The 20,856-nt window shown below is 48.4% G+C and overlaps 2 protein-coding genes across 11 annotated transcripts in view; both read right to left on the reverse strand.

Annotated features, from left to right (window-relative positions):
- Nucleotides 1-14,422, reverse strand: part of SFXN5 (sideroflexin 5) — a 106,986-nt gene extending 92,564 nt beyond the window's left edge. For 2 of the 7 annotated variants that reach the window (XM_039852556.1, XM_039852557.1), the window contains exons 1-2: nucleotides 13,754-14,417; nucleotides 5,841-5,909 (exon numbers count right to left, since the gene is read on the reverse strand). In XM_039852556.1, the coding sequence (XP_039708490.1) occupies nucleotides 5,841-5,909; nucleotides 13,754-13,855 (171 nt within the window). In that variant the 5' untranslated portion in view covers nucleotides 13,856-14,417. The other 5 variants (XM_039852554.1, XM_039852558.1, XM_039852560.1 and 2 more) reach the window with 5 other exon arrangements.
- Nucleotides 14,423-15,425: 1,003 nt separating this feature from the next.
- Nucleotides 15,426-20,856, reverse strand: part of RAB11FIP5 (RAB11 family interacting protein 5) — a 36,997-nt gene continuing 31,566 nt past the window's right edge. For all 4 annotated transcript variants that reach the window (XM_039852551.1, XM_039852553.1, XM_039852550.1 and 1 more), the window contains 2 exons: nucleotides 17,891-18,080; nucleotides 15,426-17,663 (listed from right to left, as the gene is read on the reverse strand). In XM_039852551.1, the coding sequence (XP_039708485.1) occupies nucleotides 17,460-17,663; nucleotides 17,891-18,080 (394 nt within the window). In that variant the 3' untranslated portion in view covers nucleotides 15,426-17,459. The remainder of the gene's footprint in view (nucleotides 17,664-17,890; nucleotides 18,081-20,856) is intronic.

Raw genomic sequence — 20,856 nt, forward strand, 5'->3', positions numbered from 1 at the left:
TATCTGATTGCTTTCACCTGGGCCAGTCTTGCATCTGCCAAGTGCAGGGCTGGGCATTCTTACTTTGTCTCAATGTGGCTGATCCATTCCTATTATGGCCCCCAGGCAGTGGGACTTGGGGGCCAAAGTTAATGATTTATGTGTGTGCAGAGTCCCAAGCCTTCCTTTTGCCTTCCCTGTGTCTTCCTATGCCCCGCCCCTTCTTGTTCCCTCCCAGAAGACCAAGGACACACAGGGCTATCTGTGCTGACATTGGCCTTTGGCTCCCACCAGCCGCGAGCCACCCTCTGGGAGGCCTAAGGGAAGAGGAAACCAGGCACACATAGGGAGAGGCTCTGATTTCCCTGTGGCTCACTTCTGATCACCTTCAGGAGGCCTATGTAGGGTAAACCAATATAATTCTGGCTCCTGATAGGTGGTATGTATATATACCCTTTAGAAAATAAACTTGTCCAGCTATCCCAAGAACTATAAAAACAATCATGGCCTCCAGCCTGGATACTCTACTCTTGGGAATTTATTCTAAAAAAATAAATTTAGCAGAAGTGAAAAGAGATATGCCTGAGACTGCTTTTTGTGGGAACACAAAGACAGGAAACAATCTATCTGTCATACCTAAAAGTCTAACAGTAATGGTTATTTATACTATAAGACTTGCCTTTAAAAATTATAAAGACTTGGAAATGATGAAAAAATGCAAACAAAAAGTCTATGTTCAATGTAATAAGTATGCCAAAAATGTGTGCAGATGGGCAAGAACTTGAAATGTACTGACATTTGGGTATTTTTTATTTAAAATTCCATTAAAGATTTTTAAAATTAGAATATCTGATGCTGTCTAGAATGCATTTAAATGGACACCCTCACTCACTGCTATTGAGAGTATAAACTGATATAATCTCACTACAGGTTGGTACAATTTGCAGGACAATTTGGCAATACATTCAAAGGCCTTAAAATGCCTTTCATGCAGAAATTCCACTTCTAGGAGTTTATCCAAAGGAAATAAAGAGAAAGATGAGAAGATTTATGTACAAGGATATTTACTGCAATATTATTTATAATGGCAAAAGACTTGATACCACCCAAATGGTCAACAGTAGAGAAAATGATTAAAGAAGTTACAGAATAACCACACAGTAGATTACTATGCAGTTATTAAACACATTTTGAAACATTTAATGACAAATGATATGGTACATGGAAAAAAGTATATCATGTGCACATTTGTTATGCATATATATATATAGCATATGATTCTATTATATCTATAGACAGAGATACATATATACATATGTATACATATTATATAAACATCCTAATTTTGTACATAGACATAAACCAAAATGCTAACAGTGGGATAATGAGCAGTTTTTATATTTTCTTCTTTAGACTTTCATGTATTTTCCTATATTTAGGGATTAATACCAGAATCATATTACATCAGAAGGCACATGTCAGTTTTTTCACTGTAAGTTTGGTCACCTGGTTAAAGGGATGTCCTCTAAGCTCTTCATTGTAAAGATATTTTTACTCCTTTGTAATTGCTAAGTAATCTTCAAGGGGCTACTGGTTTGAGAGCATATGAATATCCTGTTTCCCAACAAACTTTTACTCTATGGAAATAGCATCCATTCATGATCTTGGTTGGAACCAGTGGTTTCATTGAGGATTCACAATGGTTATTTCCTCCTACACTTATTAAGCTGACATTCTTCAATGAAGAAGAGCTTCCCCCTCCCATATTTTTCGCATTACTATGGACTTGTTGATATTATTATTATTATTACTCAATGTGTTATAACCCATTGCTTTTATTCTTCTTAATGCTTAAATTGTCCCAAATGTGGCCAGTGGGTTTCCCTTCAAGCCAGTTCCTGTGTCTCTATCATTCTCTGAGCACTTTCTTGCTTTCTGTAGCAACTCTCCTTGCCCCAGATGTGGCGCTGGCCATCCTCCAAGAAGCCCTGATTCCTTTTAGTGGATAGTGCTACATCGTTACTGGGTATCATTGCTTCTGGGCATTTTCAGTGAACAGAGCCAGGAAATTGGGAAATACGCACATACGTGTGTGTGAATTACGAGTTCATATTGATACTCCCAATACAAATACACATGACATGGTGCTTTGTCTTTTCCCCCACTCCCTATATCTGTTATCTCCCTACTCCCACGGTGAGAACTCCAATTCCCAACATCAGTATAATTATTTATTCTATCCTATAATATAGCCAAATAGTTTTAGATTACTACACCAGTACTAGTATTGAGATGGTGTCATTAACACTATTTCAGTTAGTTTTCTACACCCTTCAGGGTAATAATCTGTCAACCATTCATTCCCAGAGATAATTACACCCTGACAGAGACTCATAGCCCCTCAATATCTCCCGCCCGCCCCCCCCGCTCTTCCCCACCACAAATAATCTACTCTTGCAGAGATTTCATAAACCAGGCAGACTGCTGACAACTTCCCAGGAATGATGGTGGAGAGGATAATAGTGCAGCATGTCAATGACTTTCACAAGCGTTGTAGGCATGACCCATCTCAAAAGAGCCCCCAGGTACCAGCCTTTCGGCTCACCGAGTTACTTGTCTACCTCCCATTATTTTTCCCTCTTCTTCCTTCTCCCTCCTCTCTTCTTTAGGATCAAAGCACAATTCTTCCCCTTCTGTCAAGCAGACCAACCTCCTCCTTTGAAGCCTGACTCAAGATCTTCACAGAACAAAGACAGCCTTCTTCCTAAGAGAAATTGTGGTGAAAAAATTTCCTCCGCCTCATTACACATACAAGGGTTGGAACCTTTTTAAAGTTTGGTCAGTTATAAATTGCAAACAAGTAGCTGCAAAACCCTTTCAGGATGAATCTACCATCGACTCAGCTACTGCCCCTCAGGACTGGGTCACCAGATGGCTCGAGCTGCCCAGGATCTTTCAACCTCCGGGAAACTCTGGTTTCCAGAGCCACTCACTCACGTCCTCCACCATCCTCCCACCCTCACAGACAGACGGGTCCGTCCTCTGACTGGGCAGCCACCACCCCACACTGCCTTCCAGGACACCAGCCAAGGGCCCTGGGAGAGAAACAGTGTTCCATAGAAGAAGCCCCGGTCTATGAGCCCAGCCGAAGTTGGGGGCTGGCCCTCCTAGTAGCGCCACAGTTCTGGGGGAGGGGCTCAAGTGTGAGACCTTTTCCTCTCAGTGCCTCTAATTTCTCATTATGTCCATGCAGATTGCCTTGCTAAGCAACCTGCCTGGACAAGAACTAGTGAAAGCCTAAAGGCCCCACTCATGGCTCTTGCAGAACTTTTAGGGCCTAGATCTTCTGTGGGCAGAAATTTTCCAAAAGGCCAGGAAGCAGTGTTAGAAATGGGCCCCTGACTGAGGGTGTAGGTGGTGGGGGAAGGGGGGCCTAGCGAGGGGAGGTGAAGATCTTTCTGGGAAGTCTACCATAATCTTTGATTAGGGAGGGAACAGATGAAATCTGAAAAATACTCTAAAACTGTTACATTGGTTTGATTTTCTAGTTAGTAAATAGTTAAGTTGCTTTAACATTTCAATTATTAGTAAAGTGTGAGATTTTTGTATTTAGTGATGTTATTTAGACCCGATGGCTCAGTGATATACAAGAATGCTGGGGCCTTTCAAAGTGCAAGAGTTGAAGAAGAAATGTGTGGTACAAGAGGACTGTAATAAAACGAAGTGGTCTGGGAATGAGAAGAGGTCGGACTGGAGAGGAGGAAGGGTGTGAGCCCCTTGGCACAGGTAGTATGCTGCCCTGTAGCCGCCCATCCATCCCCAAAGCCCCTGCCAGCTCAGGGTAACCTGAGGAGTGCTGAAATACTTCCCAATCTCCCAAATCTCCCTCTGTCATCTCTCGACATGCCTCAAAGTCTGCCATCTGCACCTTCGTCCTTTGAGTTAAGCACTGGCCTCTGTGGACTCCTCCACCAAGCAGGTAGCATTTACATCGGGATTTATGTTGCAACTGTATCTAGTTCTGTACCATTTTGTAACTTTCTAGAAAGACACATAATCTAGGCTAGGTAAGGAGTCTCTCTAGTTTGATGCTCTTCCAAATTTTTATGTGATCCAATTGACAACTCCTTAGGAGAATCCAGACAGAACTGAGAACAACAGCCTTGCCCTTAAGAAGCAGTGGGCCCAGAAGGACAGGTAGAGGCTGCCAGAAAAATACTCGAGCCCTCTGTCCTTGCTGAGATGCAGTAAGAAACCACATATCAGGTTAATTTCCACATTTCATGTTACTGGGCTGCTCCTCCAGGCACAATGGTGATGCCTCTAGGCCCAGGTGCCCAGCGGGCCTTATGCTTCTGTCCACCATGGTTTTTCTCTCCCAGGGCTGATCAACTCCAGAGCTGACTGAAGGCAGTGCTCAGCACAGAGAAGATGTCATTTCAGAAAGCCGACTCAGAGGCTCAGTGACTTGCCTCAAGGTATATAGCCAGGGCCCAGGGTGGGAACTCTGCCAGCTGAGTAATCTTGGAAGAATTCTCTAAACTCGTTACCTGAACGGGAACACAAACTGGCTAAAAATAAGGGTTCTGGAGACAAGCTTACCTGGGTTCATACCCTGGCTCCATCACTGGCCAGCACCATGTGCATGAGACTTAACTTCTGTCTGTCTGTTTCCTCATCTGCAAAATGGAACTTGTAATAGTATCTACCTCATGGGTTGCTTTGAGTTAATCTGATGAGCTGATGCATGTAAAATGCTTACAACACTGCCTGGCTCACAGAAACTGCTTAATAAATCTTTGCTATTTTATATGTGCATGCACTCCTACACACATTTGTAAATACATATACAAAGGCTATAAAGACACACTTCTTGGGACGGCTGAAATACACTTAATACATTTAAATTTGACAATACCAGGTGTTGGTGAGGATATGGAACAACTGAAACACTGTGGATAGGAATGTAAAACATGGAGCCACTCTGAACGACAGTCTGGCCCAGAGGAGCAGGTAAGGTAGTTTCCCATGAAGTTAAATGTACTTACCACACTTACCATATGAGCTGGTGATCCCGTTTCCAGTTATTCACTCAAGAGAAATGAAAGCATATGTCCACACAAAGAATGCTAGTAGTGATTTTATTTATAATAGCCAAAAAAATGGAAACAGCCCAGGTGGTCATCAACAAGTAGATGGATAAACGAATTCTGGAACATCCTTTCAATGGAATAGTACTCAGCAACAAGAAAGGATGCAGTACCAATACATGAAATGACACAGATGAATCTCAAAAGCATTATGCTAAAGGAAAGAAGCCGGGCACAGCAGGCTCCACCCTACAGAATTCCATTTACATGACATTCTAGAAATAGCGAGGCAGGAGGGACAGAAAACAGGTAAGAGTTTGCTGAGGCTGGGTAGGGGAGATTCGCCACAAATGGGCATGAGGAAACATTTTAGGGTGATGGAAACGCTCTGCATTGTTGCTGTGGTGGTGGGTTCATGGCTGAATGTGTCTGTCAAAATTCATAGAATAGTTCACATATAAAAAGTAAATTATACCATAATTACCCATGAGAGAAAGAAACTGGGTAAGAAGATTGTATAAAGGATACTTTTTTGTTCTACTTAATCATATCTGTACTGTTTGAACTTTTGTAATGAGCGTGTAATTCATATAGTTGGCAATAATTTTACTAAAGTTTAAAATGATGATGATAATATCTATCTTGAAAGCATGTTGTGAGATCTAAATGAAATGAGATAATGTGTACGATATACAGAGAAGACCCACAGATCTTCTAAAGTGACAGTCTAAAGGACAAGAGTTCTCCACGAGAGTGACAGCCATGACTTACCTCAGTGACAAAGAGCGTGCGAGGGTCAATGATATCCAAGAAGTGCCGGAAGCGGCCATAGAAGGATGTCTAGAGAAAGGGGTAGGACAGAAGAGTAGATCAGCTGCCGTAGATCATCCTCCAGCCACTGGGGAACCCCACCGCACCCCTCACCCCTACTGTTGGGGTCCCAAGGTCCCCAGGACTCCCCACGTGGGTGATGAATACCAAAGAGGCCTCACTGCTCAGTGACCTGAGGGCCGCTCTCCCAGGTCTGAGGGCTTTCTAATGTCAAATCAGAAAGATCATTAAGACACTCAGTGACTGTCCAACCTCTCTTCAAGGTGCTTCTCATTTTCCTCCCTTTTTCCCCAGTGCCCTGAGATCTACTCCAAGTCTTTTGGCAGCTCCCAACCACCACTAAGCACATAGGCTGGAAGTGAGGTCTGGTCACCCACCCTCTTCCAGTCTTCCCTGACCAGCACAGCCTCCTTGCCTCTCTTAGGACCTCTTGAGTGAGGGAGGGTCCTTCTCCAAGGTCAAGCTCCCCATAGGCAGAGCTTAAGCACCAGAGAACCCAGCTTGCAGCCCTCAGGCCCCCCTTCACCCATAGCCCTGGAGCTGCTGTGAGGCTCAGAACGAGGAGCTTGCCTTTTCCCGGCCTTATCCCAGAGCAGGGGCCCTGGAAAAGAAGGGCTTTGTGCAAAGCAGGCCACAAGCACTAGAGAACAATGAAAGGGAACCGAGCAACCCCGCTGCTGGGCCCTCTGCCCTAGAGACGGAGCCAGCTTGGCAGAGCCAAGCTCAAGAGGTGGAGAGAGGGTGCCAAGCTAGGGGACAAAGGGAAAAGCTGCAAATGCTGGGGGTTCATGCCTCACTACACCCCCAGGCGCTGCCCCAAATGCTCCCTGGAGCCCCACAACTCTCCAAGCGCAGTCCTCTGCACAGCGGAGGAAACAGAAGCCTCCACACTCCCTTCCTTTGCTCACTAGGCCACCAGATGCTGAGGCCAACTTCTGCTCCTTTCTCTCCCCAATAAAGACCCTGAAACAGGCCCCAAATCACCTCGAAGTCCCCTGCACCCACCAATCCCCATACCGCCTCCATCTCTCTGCTCACTGTGACACACTCCCTGCCAGGAGCAGCCTCTCCACCCCCTACTTCCACCCTCTTGGAGTTGCTGCCTTTCACGGACCAGATCAAGCTTCAGAACCATTCCTAACAAAAACAGTTGCTTTTCTAACCTCTTATAACTCAAATGGCCTAAACCACGATGCTCACACTGTTGTCTTGGCAAAATTTCACATCTAAGTCTAAGGAAACAATCAGAGACATTCAGAGGTGTGGTCAGAGGAACATGCTGAGGATGCTCACTGCTGCATTATTTCTAAAGGTGGATGGTTAAACAAATGATAGTCCCTTCATATGAGTGAACACTATGTAGCCATTTAAAATCATGTTTTCAGACAACATTTATGACATGGAAAATGCTTATGATGTTGTGAAATGCATATAAAGAGGATAATTCCAATTAATAGACAAGGAGGTAAACAGAGCCAGATGGATAGTAAATGGAGAGCAAAGAGACAAAATGACATCCAGATCCTGGTCCACTAAAATGAATCAGTGCTCCTTAGAGAAATAGCCAGTTCCAGGGCTGGGGCAGGAAAGGTACAAGATGAGACTGATACATTCTGTTGTGCCAGAAAGTAATGAAGTGCCAACCCCCGAAATGATGGGGACATGTTAAAAGGACCAATGAGAGGCAGATGGACTTTGTGCGCCTCCGTATGTGATATCCTGAGAAGTTCACAATATCACTCACGTAGTATTCTGGAATGACTGAATCTAATTATGAAGAAACATTACACAAACCCAGATTGAGGACATTCCATAAAATAATCTGCCTTATTCATCAAATATGTCAATGTCTAAAGACAAAGAAAGACTGAGGAACTAACTGGTCCACATTAAAGGAAATTAAGAGACAACTAAATGCATTGCATGATTCTGGACTGAATCCTGGACTGGAGGGGAAAAACATTCTCAAGGTCATTAATTGAGACAATTGACAAAACTAGAATGTGGGTCATAGATTAATAAAAGTATTATATCCATATTAAATTTCCTAAATATAGTAACTATATTGTAGTTATTACTATAGACAGAATATGTGTGTCCCCCTCAAATTTATATGTTAAATCCTAATGTCCAAGGTGATGGCATTTAGAGGCGGGGCCTTTGGGAGGCAATTAGATATGAGGGTACAGCCCTCATGAATGGCATTAGTGCCCTTATAAAAGAGAATGCAATTTCTCAGTAAGTACGAAAGAGTAGTGACTCAAAGAAGGAGGTTATTAGGACACTTTCTAGCTGCAGCTAGTCCCTGTGAAAAACCCTTTTTCTTTAGAGCTGCTTTATGTGCCTGTCCTCTCAGCTTGATGAATGGCAGGGAAGGTTTCAACTTTCTCAGTCCAATTGATTTTTATTTTCTCAATAGTTTAAAATGTATGGCCTTCCCCGCCCCTCACCCTGCCCTCCAAAATTCAGCCCCCATCTTTACCCAATCAGATAATCAGTGGATGTTTTTCCTTCCTTTTTTCTTTACCTAAAGAATGAGTCAGCCAAGTGATTCCTTCCTTTTCCCTTCACAAGAAAGGTGAGTCAGCTCATTCTCAGCAGGGTCTGGGGCCTACAGCACACACTGCCTTCCCACCTCCACCACTCCCAGGGTAGAGTGGGCCTTGGGAGCAGTAGCTGAGGGCAATGGTCTAAGAAGGAACTGACAGCCCTCCTGTACCCAGACCTCTAAAATACTGCTCTTCTGGATTAGGAATAAAATACTCACTGAACCTGTAGCCCAAAGGCAGAAAGGCGGGACCAACTCAGTAGCCCTGGACAAGGCTGCACACTGAATCACCCGGGTACTGCAAAAACCAGCTGTACACCCAGAGATTCAAATTCTATTGGCCTGGGGTGGGCTCCAGGCATCAGCATCTGTTTAATAACCTGCCCAGGTGAGTCATATGCAGCACGGGTTGAGAGCCACTGGACTAGAGGGTACTAACCCTGTCCATAGCATAAGCCAGCCCCAGGACTAGCCCTGGGAAACAGGCACTCTCTTATCTTAAGGATGTAAAAGATTAAAACACATAACTACCTGCAAGGCAATTTTCATTTTAGAACTTATTTCAGGCAAACTATATGAGAAACTTTCCCCACTGCATCCTGACTCTCAGCCCACACAAAAACTCTCCAACTTGGGGTGAAGAGTGCATTTTCCTGCTCAGCAAGCTCCCCATACCCCAGAGGGAGCCCTATGCAACCTACCTGCTCTGTCACTTTGAGTCTCAGCTAATTTCAGACCTTAACATACCCACAGGACTCTCATACCCTAAGTCATCTTAGCAGATAAGTAAGACTTCTGAAGGAGCAAGGAAGTTTAAAAAAATTATTTCTGGATAGACTGAAACACAAATGGGAAGAAGCATTTGTGTCTATTTCCTGTTCTGGGGCCTCGACTTGCCAAAAATGGTGTCAAACCTGAAGGGAAGAAAAGAGCTTCCCTGGGTGCTGTCTTGTCTTTTTCACCTTTACTAGGTAATGGGGCGATGGTTAAAAGCATGGCCTTCAAATTTACGGGAAAAGAGAAACATGTTTGATACCACAGAGATGCCTTCAGCCACACCGAGAATGAGAGAAATTCTAAAAGACAAACCATCAAATTTCCTCAACAAATAAAAAAAAGAGGGAAGTAGAACCAGTAGATTAGAAGAGACAAAAGAGACGTATTAGTCAAATTTCATATGTGGCCCTTCTGGGGTCCTGATTGAAACAAACTGATTATCTAAAAAATGATGTGACAATAAAAAAATGCAAATAGTACAACGGACTGAACATGTCCCTGCAAAAGTCATATAGTGAAACCCTAACCCCCAAGGTGGTAGGATTAGGATGTGGGGCCTGTGGAAGGTGATGAGGTCATGAGGGTGGGACTCTCATGAATGGGGTTAATGCCCTTATAAAAGAAACCCCAGAAAGATCCCTCCGCCCTTCTGTCATGTAGCTACGAGGTGCTGTCTATGAACAGAAAGCTATCACCAAATCTGGCAGCGCCTTGCTCTTGAACCTCCAGCTTCTGGAACTGTTAGAAATTTCTGTTGTTTATAAGTCACCCAGTCTATGGTATTTTGTTATAGCAGCTCAAAGAGAATAAGACAAATAGTGATTGGTTTGAGGATATTAAAAAATAATTATTTTAGGTGTGTTAATGGTGTTGTGGATATGTTAAAACTAATCAAAAAACCTGACACTGTGTGAAAAAGAAGGCACTTTACTTCTGTGATATTCTTTCTCCAAAACCCATAATCCCAGTCTAACTATGAGGAAGACACTAGACAAACCCAAACTGAGGGACATTCGACAAAACATCTGACCAGTATTTCTCAAAACTGTCAAAGTCATCAAAAACAAGGAAAGTCCGAGAAACTGTCACAGACCAAAGGAGACTAGGGAGACATGACAACTAAATGTAATGCGGGATCCTGAAACAGAAAAAAAAATGTTTTTTATGTAAAAAACAGTGAAATCCAATAAAATCTGGAGTGTAGTTAACAGTAATATTCCAAAGTTGGTTTCTTAGTTTTGACAAATGTATCATGGTAATATGAGTTGATAATATTAGGGGAAACTGGGTGAGGGTTATACAGGATTCTGTTATCTTCTGGACTTCTGTAAACCTAAAATTTTTCCAAAATTTAAAATTAAAAAAAAAAACTAATGAAAAAGTCCTTATTTTTTTTAGAGATACCTTACTAGCAGGTATAATGAAATGCTGGGACGTCTGTGTTTGGCCTAAAAGTAATTCATTGGTTGGAGGTGGGGACGTAATTGATGAAGCTGAGTGATAGGTGCACAGGAATCATTGACGACTGTCTCCACTTTCGTATATTTGAAACTCCCATAATAAAAAAGGTAACAATAAACAAGCAAAGTTGGACCTTGGAGCCAGATTCCCTAGGAAGTTAGTTAATTTGTTTGTGTACTGCAGTTTCCTCACCAATAACATAAAAAATAAGTGTACCTGTCTCACAGGGTTGTTGTGAAAATTACATAAATCATTACACAAGAAAGGCTGGTAAAATGCTTGGCTAGACCAGACCACCGAGGCAAGCTATCTGTCTCCACCTTCTGACACTGCTCAGTGTCCTTGCTTCCCTGTCCTCGCACACAGGGAGATCCTTGAGGGTGAAAGAAAGGGTTCTGGGGTGACTCCAGGGGATAAAGACCTTGGCGCCCATTCTTGCAGAAATTGATGAGATTGGTGTAGGTTCTGGGAATGGATCTTGGATTATGGGTTCAAGGGGCTGAAAGCAGCCAGTATGAAGAAATTGGGTTTGAGAAGGTGGGTGGGAGTTCAATTCCGAGAAATAAAAGGTCAGCAGGGGTGGGCCATGCAGATCTTTGAAGCCTCTTTAAAAGTGAAGTCTTCAGCTTAGAAGCAGAGGAAGCAACTGGAGGGCGTTTTAGTGTGTGTGTGTGTGTGTGTGTGGCGGGGAGTCACCCCATCAGACCTGCATTGGGACTCTGCCATGCAGAAGAGGAAGGGATTGGAAGGGGGCCAGAGTTGAAGCAGGGAGACCTGTTAGGAAGCTTCTGCAGTAGCTCAGAGACAGATGATGGTGGTTTGGTCTAGGAATCTGGCAGTGGAGACTGGTAGATTTTTGAGAGCTACTTAAGTGATGAGAACACTGGACCTCTGCTTGTACTTAGAGGGTGAGGGAGAGGCAGGGAAGTAAACAGACAGCTTCCAGGTTTCTTGGGAGTCAACTGGGTGGCAGGTTGGGCTGCTTGCACAGCTGGGAGTAGTGTGGTAGAAACGGATTTGCAGGGAAGAGAAATTCCTTAACACGGATGAATCACATGCACTGTGCTTTATGCAGGTCACTATGCTCGAGGAGGAGCGCTTCAAAAGCAAATACAACGAACACTTTTACTGCCCTCAAGGGCGGTGCCAAAGCGATGCCAACAATGACTGCTGGAACAGAGTGGTCTCAAATGTGCATTTATGGCTCCAGTGGTGATCACAGCAAAGGGCTTAGTCCACTTGGAAGTTCTCGATAAACGTGTTATGCAACTTAATGTTCCAGAACAGGTACCAGAAAAAACACCCCACTAATCTTTATTCAGCACAACACTATATGTCTAACCCCGCCTCGGGGTAATATGGAGACAATGGAAGGGCAAAGATCAGCCCTTTCTCTCAAAAGGGTTGAGACCAAGTAATCACACAGAGGAGTATTAGAGGACCATAGGGCAGGCTGACCTATAAAGTCCCACTTGGGGTGGCCAAAGAGGTAGGTAGGAAGGAGTCAGTGCCCTGGTCTCACCAGGGAATAATGTCACGGTGGGAGTGGGGAGTAGCAGCGTGGGAGAGGATGTGCGCCTGACTAAGCCTTGCCAGATGAGTAGAATGCGTGGAGGACTTGAAAGAAGGACAGCCATTGAAGGGTCACTCAAGTCCAAGCAGAGGCACCCCTGACAGTCTCGCCCTAGTTGGCACCCTACACTGGCAGGAAGACTCCAGTCTCGCCTCAAACACCTACATACTGAAATGGTTTACTTTTTAAAGGAATTAAAATCCTCTTTTAAAACAATGAGAACATCTCAGAAGGCTCAGGAGCACAGCTCCTTATCAGTGAAACATAGTGCATAACCTTGCTGGAACCAGTTTCTCTACCACCACCACCACCAAAAACAGAACAAAAAAACCCCCACCGCACCGACCTTTGTACATTTCCTTTCTTCCCGCAAACTTCTTTTCTGTCCGCCTCCGCTGTCCCCCACCCCAGGCAAGCCCAGGTTTACTTCAGCCAAGTCTCTGCCCTTTTCCTAATAAAGTCCTTTTCCTCGGCGCTGGCGGCAACGAGGGCCGAGGACATGCGGCGGCCCGCGGCGTGGGAACGGCCCCTCCCAGCCTCCAGTCCCGGTCTCATATCCGGGCTGCGGGTTCGATCCCTGTCTCCGTGAACAAGGACGAGTTAGCGACGCCCTGTCGGGGGTCCCGGAAGAAAAGGACCACTGTCACCGTGCCCCGGAGAACCCAAGCTCGGACAGGGCCGAGCGCTCGGTGACGCTAGAGCGTGGGTGCGGAGACCCTCCGCGGAGGTCGCTGCAGGGGAGGGGGCTCCCGGGCACTTGGACCCTCCCAGAGGCCCGCGGCCCCGAATGACACAGCGTTTCCTCCGCAGCCGACTCTGCCCGCAAGTCTCCGCTCGAACCCCAGCAAGGCACCAGCCCGCAAACTCGCTGCGTCAGCGAAGCAACCGCCGGAGGGGACCAGGATCTCCGGGCCGCGGGCAGCCCTCAGTTCATGGCCCTGACCTATCGCGGCACGGTGGACCCGGCTGGGATGGAGGGCTGGGATGGAGCGTGACCGCGGGGCACGGATGCTGCCTGGAATTTCCTCCAGCAGCTCGGAAAGACTGTCAGTCCGCACTGGGGGGTAAAAGTTAGAAGGTATCTCTCTCACGGCAACTTCTCACCCAGAGCCGGACTCGAACTTTCCGCCTAGAGTGGGCGGCTGCACAGCCCAAAGCAACCCTGCAGCAGCCGCTGGGACCCGGGGGCCCTGCATCGCCAGCCGCGGCCGGCAGCGGCCAATCACAGAGCGCCTCGGGAGGGAAAGGCTGGAGGGCGCTGGCAGCCGCAGAGCGACGGCGCCAAAGGCCAATAGGGAGCCAAGGTGGGAGTCCTCGCCCCACCCCACTGACCAATGGAAAAGGAGAGGCTGTGGCCGAGGTCTCCCATCCAGTAGCTGCAGGCTCCGGGTGGCCGCGGGTCGGAGACCCTAGGGCTAAGAGGGATTTAGGAGAGGAGTTTGCTCGCCCTCCCTGTGCCACCCGCCAACCCTCAGACCACAGTCCGGTCCTCACCTGCTGGAAGCGGGGTTTGCCCAGCTGGAAAGGAGGTGCATCCGTCGAGGCGCTAGCGGCACTTGCCGCTGCCGCCGATGCAGTAGTCGCTGTATCCGCCATGGCCACTGACGCCCGCAATCTCCGGCCCTTTTAAAATGTCCCTCCTCGGCCCCCGCCACAGCTGCCTCTCCCGATTGGCCATAAGCAACCGCAGCGAGCCAGAGACGCAAGGGGTTGTGGGGAGTGTAGTTTTTCCTTGTCACGACGCTTGACGACCCTAGACTGCGAAGAGTGGCACCGACTCAAACCTGGATTCTGTTCCCACCTTCAGTATTAGTAGGTTCGGCAGTCTGGGAAGAGAGTGCGTGTACGACTCTGAGGTCCCGACGGGAGCCCACGGGGTGACCCCTCGCTGGTTACCTGCCCTTAGAAGTTCGAGTTGCTGCGGTGAGCGTTGCTCGTGGAACTGCAGCCCAGGAAAAGAGCTCTACTTAAGCAAGTCCGACCTGGGACCCGTTCAGACGCGCAAGGACTCCAGGCGGAGCAGGGTTCATCTCCGAAGGTTTTCTGCGGAGTTGCACTGCGGAATCTTCTTCATGCAGTTTCTTCTGCCACTCATCTGTGCTCTCCAGCCTTTCTGTCACAATTCCTGAAGTATGGTGGACGCCCCGCGCCCTTGCTCCTTGAACATTCTGCACTCAGAAGACACTTATCTTCTCCTGACGCTGGCTCTCTTTATGGCCTCAGCCTAATCGTTCCATTTCCCAATCCATCGCTCTACTTCCACAAGATCCACCACATGCCCCAACAGCACCCAGCACTTCTCTTTTGCAGCCCTTTGCATTTATTATTTATGGTTTTGAGTAAGTATTTCCTACTACAAGGTCCATAGGGCAGGAGTTGTGACTATTGGATTCGCTTCTTAGTCCTCAGTACCAGACATGGGAGTACTCACAGCAGAGACTCAAATATTTGTTGACTGTGTGAGTAAAACAGAGGGGGCTTAGGAGACTTGGCAGCCTCCACTTCCTTTGGCCAACCAAGGAAGATCACTACTCCTGGGCCTACTTCCTAGGCAGGAAGAGACCTGAGAGTGGTGAGTGGGGTTCAGTAGTATCAAGTACTAAGAGGACTTTAGGTAAGGGGGAGCAGTGCAGATGGCAGAGCAGGACACCAGCAGGGATAATAAACACTGGAGGAAGAGGAGGGGATGCTGCCTGCTGCACCCAGTAGAGAAATATTTGGTTTTGACCCTAAGGAATCCCACTTTGGATCTCCTTAGTCCTGTGGTGAGGGCAGGGTGAGCTCATGCCTGCCCATGTCTTTCTGAACGCGTGATCTGTAGCAGTCAGTTCCTCATCCACCAATGGTCGAACCACAAGAAACAGACTTTCCCTAATGCTGAAAAGACATTGTAGCTAGCCATGAAGAACCATTTGTATCTTGGATTTGTATACTATCTTTCCCTACTAAACTAAGTGGCTTGAGAATAGGTATCAGATCTTTTACTACCCTCTGTATTCCCCACCGTACTCAATCAATGTGGGTACCCTGGAAGTGAGAAAAGGCTGAGTGCTGCTGCCCAGATGTCAGTTCAGGCGCAGTGTCATCCAAAAATCCAATTACCTGCCTTCTCCCCCAGGAAGCCTCCTTCACATGCTCATCAAAACAGGAACACAACAGAGCCACCTGCAGTCTATGAACTTTTTATTCTTCATAAAGTGCTCAAAACATGAAGAACAAGCTTTTTATAAACAGGAGTTACAACTAGGAAGACAAAGGGCAAAGCAGAACTGTGCCTGCTCCCTGCCCACCCCATCCACAGCCCTCCTCCACCATGTGCCCAGGAACAGAAATGTCCAACGAGAACCTTGGGCTTCGACTTCAAACTATTTCAAAGACATCCCCGACCTGGGAATTTTAGAGGCCCATAATCAAGGATGAATGGAAGGTGAGGGTCAGGGCTGGGACTGAATAGAGCCCAGAGGAATACCTAGGAGAAGAGTGACTCCCTTCCCCCAGAAGAGACACCCATCCAACTCCCAATGATCCCAAAAGAACATGACCAATGACCCAAGTCCTGGGTACCTGTGGACACTTTCCTCACTTTGATGAGTGGTCCTTAAGGTAGATAATGTTATAGGGGCTTCCCCCATATGTGGGGCTCCTCCGCTTCATCCTGGCAGAAGACATCCCCCCACAGAGCACATCTCCTTCCAAGGCTTTCCAACCCCACAGAGTAACCACACAGGCCCACTCATGAAGAAGAGGCAATCTCAAAAGGAGCTCTCACCTCCTCACTGGGTCAAAAGTAGCCTCCCCACAACTTTGCTAAGGCAGGGTACCCCAAGCCACCAAAGGTCCCCTGAAGATGCCCTGGGGAAGCCTACTGTGTGTTCTGAAAGCAAACCAGGGCTGGGCTAAAGGACAGACTTCGTTTCAAAGTGCACTGCAGCCAAGCCAGGCAAGGCCATGGAGCAGAAAGGACAGGCTGGGACAGCAGATAGTGCATGGATGGGAGGACAACAAAGTCCTTTTCCTAAGCATAGGCAGAGTGTGACCTCCCACTTCCAGAATGTAGTTTCTTTCCTAGGACCCCCCTCAATTGGGGTTGAGAGAGTAAGAGAAGACAACAGGAAGGTTAAGGGAACAGCAGCAGCTTGGTCAGACCCTTAACTGAAATTATCTCTAGGGGAGGGCAGAGCACACAGCTAAACCCAGCTGCCCCATCCTCCATTCTCATCCCAGGGCGCTGCCAAATCCAGTCCCATGTGTTGGGGTGGTGGTGGGGGGCGGGGAGGGCGGGGAGCATACCAAACAAGGGGTGGGGCCTACATCCAGAGGCCTTTGATCCCACCCACAAAAAGGCACATTTTAATCTGTTTCCAAGTTCAAACCCTGTAGCAGCACAGAGTTTTGACATCTGGATGGGCAACGAGAACAGGAATGGAGGTTTGATTCCCAAATGTAAGCCATCCAAAGCCCAGAGGCCTGGAGGGGTCCACACCTTGGAAGTGGGTAAGGAGGTGCTATCCCCCTACATGCCCCAGCTCTCCACATAGTCACATGTGACACTCATGGAAAAATCAGAAGAGGAAGGCAGGGAGTGACCTGAAAAATACATATCATCTCCCTCCATCCGCACTGCAGTCGCTCCACAAACAGCTGGAAATGGACAGATTCAGGACACAGCAGACACGACACTAGACCATATAGGTTCCTTGCTCTCAGGGGAAAGGACATGAGGCTGAAGAGTAGGTGCCCTGGTTGCCCATAATGCACAGACAAATGAGCAGCTTGGTCTCTGCCACAGCTCTAATACTAATACTAGGAGCCCCCCAGGGGCTGGAGGGAGATGAAGAAGACAAGGGTTTAGCTGTGGAAGAAATGGCTGACCATCCCTGTGGGGTAATAAAGTATGTCTCAGATACCACATCAAATTGCAGCTCACCCCTGCTCCGTCTTGAGGGCTAAATTCTTTGTTCCAATTCCTGGAGCCCCCAAAGCTAAGGGGTATGAAAATAGAGTGACCCATCTCCATTGGGAGTCCAAAGGCCCCCCATTCCAGCAGCCTCAGTTGAGGCAGGAGGAAGAGGGAGCAAGGGGTGACAACAGAGGACAGCCTGCACCCTGCCCCAGGTGAGTGAGTTCAGTAGGGAGGGTGTGAGCCCTGTCTAGGCAGAGGGTCCACGCCAACCCTCCTGGGAAGTGGGGGTGAAGAAGGCTACTTGGGGGGGCCAGGGGGGATCTGCAGCAGTGTGGGTGAGGTCTCCATGATCCGCACCAGCAGCCGGTCAATGTAGCTCTCCAGCTCCTGCACGTGCTCGTCCCGCTGGCTCAGTTCCCGCTCCCGTTGTAGGAGCAGGCCGATGAGCTCGTCGTGGGTCAGATGATAGTACTTGGCCGACTGGTCCAGTACACCTGAATCCTGAGGCCAGATGGAATGACAGTGAGCAGGGTACCCTCAGGCCTATGTGCCCACCAACACCCCAGCTGCACCACCGCAGGCCCCGCTGCCTCTGTCTCTAATGCCAGAGGTGGTCTAACTGGCCTCGGGGCTCCAGCTCCTTCTTCCGCCCTGCCCAGTGCTCTATTCCTGACCTCACAGCACCGCTGGTCTTGTCTGATGCCCGCTGGCATCCTGCTGGGTCTCACCTTCAGCCTCTTGGTATCCACAGTCTGGCCAACCTGGGGTGCCGGAGCCACAGTCTGAACACTGCCAGATGTGACTGTCTTGAGCTTCTCCAGCCCGCTGCTCAGGGCTGTGCTCAGACTGGAGCGGGACTGCTTCTTGTCAGGGCTGCCCTCCACAGGGGCTGCACTGAGAGGCTTCACAGGGTGGGGACTGCAGAGACAGACAGGAGACACATTACAGAGAGAGATGGGCAGTACATGGAAACGGGGCCACAGGTCTGCTGAAACACACCACTTTGTGGTGAATGCCCCTACACAGGCGAGGCCTCAGGGCAGCTGTGCCCAGCATTCCTCAGCACCCGACTACCTTCCTCCTCCCCATTTCACTCCCTCAAGTGACCTTGCCCCTTCACAGGGACAGCAGAGGCCTCCTACTAATTTCTCTGCACCTATAACCAGTCTTTGCCAGGGCCACCCATCTCCATCCATCTTTCCTCCCTCCTCTTCTATACTGGAACCTTTCTCTGGAAGGGGGAGAAAGGGTGACCAACCCTCCCTGTTTCCTAGTTTTCCCAGGACTGTAAGGATTCCCAGGATGTGGGGCTTTCAGTGCTAAAACCAGGACAGACATGATCAAATTGGATTACTTGATTGCCCCACTGGTTGCTTTTGCTCAGCATTTACACTGGCCTGAGAAACCTTCCCTTGACCTTGTGTTTGCCTGGCTATCACCCTCAGTCATCCCCGCCTCTTCTTCCTTCTCACCCGGCCTCCCCACAGCACAGACTGCATTGTCACTGTAAGTTCTTACCTTGGCTGACTCCTCAACCCATAGAATAGAATGTCAGCCCCAAACAGTGTTCCTGCTGAGGCCACCAAACCCTTGGTTCTCGCCTTGGTGACCTCTCTGTAGAGTCGACTCTTGGATCACTCCTTCCTTTGGGCTGCTCTCCTTCTCCCGTTTCCCCCAAACCCTGCTGTGGTTTTCCAACCTCTGACAGCCCCTTCTCAGCCTTAACTGAGAGCCTGCCCTGGGGTTCTTTCCACTCCTCCTCTTCATTGCCATCTCCGGCCTAGATCTCAGCCCTGAGCTCTAGACCCATGCAGAGAGCTGCATGCTGGCTCGCTCCACTTGGGGCACATGTCACCCTCCCCTCTGCACCTGCCCTTTCCTCTGCTCCCCAGTGGTGAGTGGCACCAGTAGGCTCTCATGGCTCCAGTGAGAAACCTGGGGACCCCTCTGAATCTCCGCTTCAGCTTCAGCCTTAACAAACATCGAGCCCTGCTACGTTCTCTCATACCACCCGCTCCTCTCCAGGCCAGAGCTCGCTAAACTTTCCTTCTGGCCACAGCTAAGCCAGCTCCTTTGTGGAGTCTTGCCCACCACCAACCACTCCTCCATCCTGCTGTGGGATCATGGTCTCAGCCTCCCTCTCAGGGTCAGAAAACACAGTCTCTAACATAACTGGCCCCAGCCCTTTCCTCCTGGACCTCTGCCCCCATAGACTCCAGCCATGGACAAGGCGCTCTTGCTCACCCTTAGGCTCTTACAAAAGCTGTTCCTCTTCCTGGAATGCTGCCCCTTCATCCAAAGGCTTGCTAACTCCTACTCATGTTTCAAAGCTGCAGCAAGGCCACTTCCTCCACGACACCTTCCTGAGTCCTGCAGGCTGACTAAGGTAACCCTCTCTCTGGGATCTCCTAGCATCCTGCACCTGTGACTGTTACCCAAACTGGAAGCTTCAGGCCCCTAAATCAACTAACCTACCCCTAGAGGATCTCTGATAATTCACGCTTACTTCACAGAGGAGTCGGATCATTCAGGAGTAGGAAGCAAAATGGCTTGGGTCAAAGGCCTGAACTCCACTAGAGAAGGGCTCACCCACATCCAGAGAGGCCTACTCTGTTACTTAGGAGAGGGCCATGGATTCAGGCTCACAACCTGGGAAGTGACAGAACCCAGGCAGGGGCAGGGAGTAGGGAAAAGGACATATCTCAGTCTATCCTTCCCACCTAGGAGTTTGCATTAGAGAAGGGGGTATAAATCCACCTCTAATGCCAGGGGAGGGGGGAGTACCAGTGAGGTGTAAAAACACCCTGAACGAGGGGCCAGGAGTCCTTGACTCCCGGTGTGACTGACCCCCTGCAGATAAGGGTCCCTAGGGCTCTCATGGATGCCATTTCCTTACCTGAGAAATGGGAAGAGCTCTATTTTACCCACTTCATGATGTCAAGAACATACCAAGTACAGACATGAAGCCAACTCCAGAGAGAAAAAAACTTCTAAAAAAGAGGCGATTATAACTAGAAGTGCTGCTGGCATACAGCAGGGCCAGCTGAGGACACTGGAAAGCTATAACTACCTTCTCTCCCATACCTCTGGGAATGGCATCACCACCTACCGCTAAAACGGCAGACTTGGCGGCCCAGACTCCTGCCCACGTACTACCCACATATCAGCACTGGTCCTGGGCCTTCCCTTCGTGGTTCACTTCCATCTTCCCTACTAGATTGGGAACTCCTTGGGAATAGAGAGGGAACAGTGTCTTTCATCTCTGTTCGGTGTCTGACACACAGTGGATGCTCAGGGAATTTGAAGGACTTAATGCATAGGCCAGTGCTGGAGCCTGCCCTGCTCATCAGAGGCAGCAGCCACCTCTGCTTCCCGCTACTTCTTCAAGCAGGCTTCCTAAAGTGCTGGCGGCCCTGTGGACTTTGCTGCACCTGCTGAATCACACACTGTCACAGCCACCGCCCCCCTGCCCCGCCCCCCGCCCAGTGACCTGTGTCTGCAGATGCAGATCTCAGCTCTGGTCACCACTCACCAGCTACCCAGTGAAGTCACGGCCTCATAATTCTTCTAAAACAGACCAATGCCACAGTGACCACAGTCACACGGGCATCCACTGTCGACTCAGCACAGTCCTAAGAACAAGGGGGCCACCCCGAAGGCACAAATGCAAACCAGTGAAGCACCTGATGAGACC

Source organism: Pteropus medius, unplaced genomic scaffold (genome assembly GCF_902729225.1).
Source record: "Pteropus medius unplaced genomic scaffold, Ma_sr-lr_union100, whole genome shotgun sequence".
In the NCBI taxonomy this organism is placed as follows: Eukaryota; Metazoa; Chordata; class Mammalia; order Chiroptera; family Pteropodidae; genus Pteropus; species Pteropus medius.